This window comes from Sarcophilus harrisii, chromosome Y, assembly GCF_902635505.1.
Source record: "Sarcophilus harrisii chromosome Y, mSarHar1.11, whole genome shotgun sequence".
NCBI classification, from domain to species: domain Eukaryota; kingdom Metazoa; phylum Chordata; class Mammalia; order Dasyuromorphia; family Dasyuridae; genus Sarcophilus; species Sarcophilus harrisii.
The window spans coordinates 68,929-76,606 of NC_045433.1; the positions used below are offsets into that span (position 1 = coordinate 68,929).

The window sequence follows — 7,678 nt, forward strand, 5'->3', positions numbered from 1 at the left end:
CAGCGAACAATTTCTCTTTGTTATCAGATCAAGAATCTCTTACTGATTTCTCTTTTAGGGGGAAAAATTAGCATTCAAGCTAATCAAATTATTGCCTACCTGCTGAATAATGATGAAAGTTCACTTTCTGTTAGATCTCGCAAAATTTTAAATTTTTTCTGAGATATTTTATATTCTCCCAAAGAATTCTATATCATGGGTTTCTTCTCTTCTTAGACAACTATCTTGATGGAAAACAAAATTTAATGTGACTCAGTCCTGAGCCTTAAGTCTCAACTTAAATCCATTTTATTTCTTCTAAATTAAATTACATAATTTAAGAGCCATTCTTAATATTTTTCTCCTGTGTAGGATATTCATCAACATCTACTTTATTTAGGAAAATACAGTTTGTCTAATCTCTTTTATTCTTAGTCTATACGTAGGATCTTTTTCTTCCTCCTAGTACCGAAGATATGGATCTTTATGGAACCCAGTTCAAACATTTTATTTGTACTCTTCTCCATGATTAACCCCTCATTTATGTCTTTACTATCTATAAAATAAAGGCTAACTTGAAGCTTTAGGGGAAAAAAAAATCACTTGATCATATTTCCTCCAGGTTTACTTTTTCCTCTTTTAGGATATCTCCAAAAGAAGACTAAGAGTTTGAGTATTAAAGTGGAGAAATTTTGAATATAGTATTTTCTGCTTAATCCAAATATCTTTTTAAATAAGCTTTGGGAATCCAGCCTTGTTCTAAGCATCTGTCAAAAAAAATTATTTCAGAAGGGAGAAGAAAAGCATCAGAGTGAAAGAAAGGACATTGAAAATTTTTTTCACCATTAAATTTACTATAAGGGAGGATTGGTGATGGTTTCTCACATTGTTTAAAAGTCACAACTGCAGAAATAAAAGTTTGATGAAGCCATTCAAAGTATTGCTAAAAAAAAAAAAAAAAAGGGAAAAGATCATAGTACAAATATAAACTACAAAACTGATGGCTAATTTTTATTTCCAGAGTTCTTGTTCAAGTTGACCTTATAATAGGCAGTAAATAAAGAATAATTATCTACTTATAGACCAAAAAAGAAAATGTCTTAAACTAGATTAATTAGGAAGAATCACACTAAATACTGTCAAGTTTCTTCTCAAAAATTAAAAAGAGAAAATTAAAACTTAGATCAATTTCCGTAATAGTGCAAGACAATTGAAATAAAACTACTGGCAAGCAGACTATAGCAACACATCACAAAAATTACATACTGTAATCGGGACAAATTTATACCAAGAATGAAGGACTAACCATAAGAAAAACAGTAAGCATAACTTACTGTAGTAATAAATTCAATAGTATGTTTATAATAGCAGATACAGAAACAGCATCTTGAAATATACCCATTTCTATATTTTAAAAAATACAAGAAAAGTATAGGAATTAAGTTTTCCTTAAAATAATTTCTTATTTAAAAATCAAGATTGAAAAGATAATCATTACCATTTTCATTATATATTCTGTCAAAAATGATAGCACCAACAATAACAGAAAGAAAGAAGTATAAGAGGAAACAAAACTCACCATAGACTTAATAGATCTAAAATGAAAACTACTGGAACAAATTATCAAGAGAAATAGTAAGGGTGGGGACAATTGTCAATATATTGTCTACTAATAATAGCACAATTTGCAATTCCCTTTAAACATGCAAGACAAGTATAATGTACTTTTTTTCCCTTTCCAGCATTGTATGAATATATAACTTAAACTTATAGTATAACATATTTAGCAACTTAAAGACATGTAACAAAGTACCTATTAAAATTCATGACAAAATGAGACATAACAAATCTAAAACAAATTTTTTTAATACATAAAAAAATTTACACATCAAACCAACACAGACTAGTAGAACTTTCTGATAAATGATCTCATTTTCTAAACTATATAAAAGCATTTATTTTAAAAAAAAATTCAATTAATAAATATTCAAACACAATAGAGTTATCAGAAAAAAAAAAAAACAAATATGACAATTCATTTGTATTCATATCATTTAAAAATGACCTAAATTGCTAAAAGTAAGATTTTTTGGTTCAGTCATTTTTGTTCAGTTTTGACTCTGAGATTCTAAGATCTTTTTAATATGTTTGCTTTTTCCTTCTGTTCATTTTATAAATGATAAAATAGAGACAAACAGAATTAAGAGTAACTTGCCCAGCAGAATCACTCTAAGTTGTGGATAATATAGGAAATTCTAGCTTTTTCAATCCAGGTCCATCCCTCTATATATTACCCCAAAAAAGAGGTATTAAAAAGAATAAAGAAAAGTTAGGGAAATGTTTGACAAAGTTAGGAGTTAAAGATGAAAGGATAAGAGTCTGTGGTAACAGAGTATCCATAAAAAAGATAAAATAAATTTTATCAGAACAAAGTTCTCTTTTAAAGAAAAAAAATTAATTTTGAAGAAAACATTCTAGATTTTCAAATGAGAGAAATTATAAGTAATAATTTTAGATGGAAAAGACAAANAATGAACAAGCCTTGGCTTTTTTTTCCTATCACTTCTTCCCAACCATTTGAAAAAAAAAGAAAAAAAAAAATAAAAAAAAAATATATTATATATATATATATATATATATATATATATATATATATATATGGCAAGTAACAATGTACTTATTAGTTGAAACCAAAAATATCGGGAGTTATACTCAAGTTATCAAGATTTGTTTGTACTGCATATTAGCAAAAATGCTTAGATTGGACTAATAATTACATTTTCTTTAAATACTTAAAAGTGTGTGTACAATAAAATATAGAATTTTTTTCTACAGACAAAAAAAATTTTAAGAACTAGCTAGTGAGCAATCTGCTTAAGAAAGTTTATGTTGATTTTATGTTTTTGACATAAAGGAATGGAGGTATTTTCATTTAAGTGTGGGTGTTCACATTTGTTTTACTGTACTTTCTTTTCATAGAGATTTTTTTTTAATTTGGCAGGTTTGTTTTTTAAATAACAATTTAGCATAGGCTAAGGAAGCAATATAGTATAATGACAGTAATATTAATAGGAACTTCAGACAATTTTGAAAAAGCAGAGTTTTGAAAAGTTATAGAATATCATAAGGTTTTATGGTATATGCAGATTTTTTTGTTTGATAAATGCTTATTTTTCTATTCAGAATAAAATTTAAAGTTCACAAAGAACATGTTTAAATCATATATTAAAAAAAAATTAACAAGTATTGGTCTAACTGTCATTTAGGGGAAGGACTGAGGAGAAGGAGGGGAAAAGTTGGAACAGAAGGTTTTGCAAGGATCAATGCTGAAAAATTACCCATGCATATGCTTTGTATATAAAAAGCTATAAATAAATAAATAAATGAATGAATAGTGTTCCAGAGTTGACATTTGACATATCAAATATTGAGTTAAAAACATTTTAATTTATCGTAAGAAGATGAAGTTTTTTTGAGATTCCAATATTTATAAATGTTCTTATGCATTTGTATTTAGTTTTTTTCAGTGAAGTGTAAAGATTATTTTTTAATTTTTTTGAAGATATGTCTTTTTCATCTTTTAAGGAATTTAATGATAAATATAAACTTTTGTAAAATACAAGTTTTTTTTCAAAAGATTTAAGTTGCTTTTATTTGTGGTATTTCTATAAATGTTAAGCCACGAATAAAAACAGTCATCAACCAATGAGAATAAAATTGGTTTGGATCTTTTAGGGGTGGAGTTAAGCAGCATTATTAAAATCTGTATTTTTTGGATGTGGGACATAAAGACTGAAAGAGGAAAGCTGAAAAGAAAGCTGTAAAACAATATACAGTTTACACTGAAAATAATTTTTTAAAAACTTTAGTTTTCTTTTCTTTTCGTGGTAAAAGTGCAAGACTTAGCTATGTGTAGCTATTTGAATATTGAGGTAAAAAATCCTATTGTGGAAGGTGACTTTGGGATGAGTGAAACGGTGAAAAGTAATTTGGAAAATGGTTCGAGTCGGGTGAAGCGACCCATGAATGCTTTCATGGTATGGTCACAAACTCAGCGGCGCAAAATGGCTCTACAAAACCCCAAAATGCATAATTCGGAAATTAGTAAACAATTAGGGGTTACTTGGAAACTGCTATCAGACAGCGAGAAGCGACCGTTCATTGACGAAGCCAAAAGATTGAGAGATAAACATAAGGCAGAGTATCCGGATTACAAATACCAACCCCGTCGTAAAACAAAATCATTTCTGAAGAATATGTATAATCATAAGGATTATCGTACAAAGGTGACAGATTCATTGACAAAAACACAGCACCTAAAAGAAGACTCAACTATAATTTATGAAAATACCATGAAATGTCCTGAAAGCTCCAGTTCCTACTGTGTCCAGGAATTCATGTATCTGGACAATTGGATGAATCTGTCGCCTGAACAAGAAAACACGGAATTTTGGCAAGGTATTTGTTTTCAGAGTTGCGAGCGTTTATAACACATCTATGAAACTCGATTCAATACTATTGAATTCAAAATTCTGGAAAATCCACCAATTTTTAAGACATGAATATTCATTAATTTTTATATCACTTAGATGGACTCAGAAGCAAACTCTAACTTTTACTATGTATGCCTCGTGTCCCCAAATCTGTAACTTTTTTCTTTAAAAATTAAAAATGTGTATAATGAAAATAAACAATTTAAACAACAAATAGGCTTCCAATCTCTTCAATTTAAATTTGCCCCCTCATCCATTATTTCATTTAATTACAAAATACGAATTCAAAATAAAATTTATAGATACATTTAAAGCAATTTGAAATAAGTTTCTTTTATATTCTTACACAATTCTAAACAAATTTCTGGTGCCAAAGATAGTTTTGTGAGACCCCTAATACAGCAAAAGCAGCTATTGATAGTGTATATCCATTATTATATTTTAAATTAAAAAACCTATTTCTGAAATTAAAACATAATTTTCCTCCACCTAAATTTCTATTTAAAAATAATTTATTATTCAAAAAAACCAAATGCATTTATAAACTAAAATTCAGCCTTGAATACTTACTATGTATGAACCCTAGGAAAGTTTATTTTGCTATTTATTTGTCTCAATTTTCTCAACTGTAAAATGGGGACAATAATATTTGCCTTAGAGAATTCAAAGAAAATAAAAACTGATTGGTTTCTTGTCACATTTGTTATTCATGACATGTATGGTATTTTTTTTTTTAGCTAAAATATGTGAATATGTGCCATTTCTTTTTTCAGGTCTATTTATAAATGAAACTGAAACATGCAGAAGTTTGCCCATGATCATTTTGTTTTTCTAATGCTTTATTCCATTAGAAAAAGGAGATCATAGCAAGAGAAAGAATTCATCTGTTAAAGATGTTAAATAAAAGAGCAATGAATCAAAAGAACTTTGAGCTATAAAATTTAATAGGGAGAAAGAAAAATGTCAAAACTTATGATGAATTAATTATACAAAAATGAGTAAAAAAACCTGTAACAGTACTGTGAAATAGGATTATATACTACTTATAAAATTATATAGTCCTATTTCATAGAAAAAAGTTAAGATCAGCACTAACTGCAAGGGTATGTCCTTCTTGCTTTGACCCAGTATCACAGATTAATTTGTTCTTTTCTCTTAAAATTATTGACCATTACAGATGTTAAAGTATTATTACTTTAAGATTCACTCAGTCTTTGGATTAGAATATTCTGTTTTTGAGACTCAAATATTTGGTTAGGATTAGGTTAGGCCTACCATTTTTTCAACATAAAACCAACACAATTTTTAAACACATATTTTATTCTTCAGTTTCTCAGAATCATTTATTCATCTTGTTCTTTCCCAATTTTCATGTAATCCTTCAGTCTACAGCAAAAAATTTCTATGAGATTCAGATTTAAATAAAATAGTAGGGTTGATGAGAATACAGTGTAGGCTATTTGGACAATTTAAATACTTTTGCCTTGTCCATTTAGGAAACATTCTATTAAAAGCAATTCCAAAGCTGTAAGTCTTATACTTGCAAGAATTGTTCATTCTAAATTTGGAATACCTGAATGTACTCAATTTTTAGTGAAATTAGCATTGAGATGAAAATAATAGATCTCAGCTGTTTCATGTTCCTTTATGAAAAACAAAACTTATTGACTTAAAGGAATTTAATAAAGTTAATTTAATTTTGAAAATTTAATACTTTGTATAATCTGCTCAGGTCATTAGGAACATTTTATATAGTTGGCAGACTGAAGAAGATCAATATAAATATGATGATACACAAAAATAAAAATAGAAATAAAACTATTGTTGTAGTAATAAATGATTATGTCAACCTAAAGAAAAAAGGAACATAATAAAAGTTTCATCCTGTAAAATATTTTTAAAATATTAATGCTATCTTTGAATTTTAGGATTATCATAAACAAATTTTTTTATATTATTCTAAATACATTGAGAAAAATGTTCAAACTACCACACCCATCATCTCAGATTTTTTTCAAATCATAATTAAGATTAAGATAACATTTAAATAAATTTTGAACAAAAGTTACAAATTTATTACAATTTTAAGAAAAGTAATCTGATATAATCTTGTTAAACATTTTCATATTAGTCATGTTGTTAAAGAAAAATCAATACTAAAGTGAAAAACCAGAAGAGAAAAAAAGCAAAGGAAAAAATTTAAACACTAAGCTTTGATTTACATTCAGTTTATACAATCCTCTGTGATGAGGTCTAGATATGGGTTATGTAAATAATGAATTTAGGGGTTTGTTAAGGTAACAAGGAGTTAAATAGAGCTCCCCTGCAACCCTCCTGGATCAGTGCAAGGATACTGAGTTAAATGAAGTCTAGTGGCCTTGCGAGTCCCCAATAAAAGCATATATCGTCTGTAAAAACTAGATTGATAAAAGAGATTTATTCTTAGTTTTGGAAGCAAGGTTAAAGCATAGTTAAGGAAATAGGCTAAGGTAGAGATAAGGAGGGCACCAGGCAAAGGGTCCAATGGACAGAAAGTTCTGCTATGCCAGGTGTGAGGCTACCATGTTTGGGACTTGTAGAAAAAGAGGAATTCCAGCGAGGGCCTTTTATAAAGGGAGATTTAGCTACAGGGGCCTTTGTGTGTAGCCCCCGAGTTGGCTCAGATCCGATGGGGGCTGGGACAGGCAGCCCCCATCTTACATTGGATCTTATATTAGAATTCAAAGGGATCAGGATTTGTGAATCAAAAGGTAATTACATTAACTAGGTGGGGTTGGAAATCAGAAAGAAAGGAATCTTAAAGGGACTACAACCACATCACTCTGGATACAGATGATAGACAAAGAAAAATGGGAACTAAAATAACTCCAAGATATCACCTCACATCTCTCAGATGACAGGAAAAGATGATGAATGTTGGAGGGAATGTGGGAAAACTGGAACACTGATACAGTGATACATGTACAAAAATATTTCTGACAACCCTCTTTGTAGTGACATCCATTTTACTAAATGGATAGCCATCGATTGGAGAATGGCTGAATAAATTAAGATATATGAATGTTATGGAATATTATTGTTTTAGAGAAGTCTGGAGAGACTTACATGAACTGATGCTAAGGGAAATGAGCTGAACCAGGAGATCATTGTACATGGCAACAAGACTATACATCAGTTTTCATAGACTTTGTTCCTCTGCAATAGAT

At 28.9% G+C, this 7,678-nt stretch overlaps 1 protein-coding gene across 1 annotated transcript; it reads left to right on the top strand.

The window, feature by feature from the left end:
- The first annotated feature begins 3,887 nt into the window (after window positions 1-3,887).
- LOC116420408 (sex-determining region Y protein-like) lies at window positions 3,888-5,307 on the top strand. The gene is made up of 2 exons (XM_031945289.1): window positions 3,888-4,437; window positions 5,246-5,307. The coding sequence occupies exons 1-2, from the start codon at window positions 3,888-3,890 to the stop codon at window positions 5,305-5,307; spliced, it is 612 nt and encodes a 203-aa protein (XP_031801149.1).
- Window positions 5,308-7,678: the final 2,371 nt, after the last annotated feature.

What these genes read in the sequence shown, in the direction of transcription:
- LOC116420408 (XM_031945289.1), top strand. Translation starts at nt 3,888, where the DNA reads ATGTGTAGCTATTTGAATATTGAGGTAAAAAATCCTATTGTGGAAGGT. An exon ending in AAACACGGAATTTTGGCAAG is followed by an intron (nt 4,438 to 5,245) that starts GTATTTGTTTTC and finishes TTCTTTTTTCAG; the next exon opens with GTCTATTTATAAATGAAACT.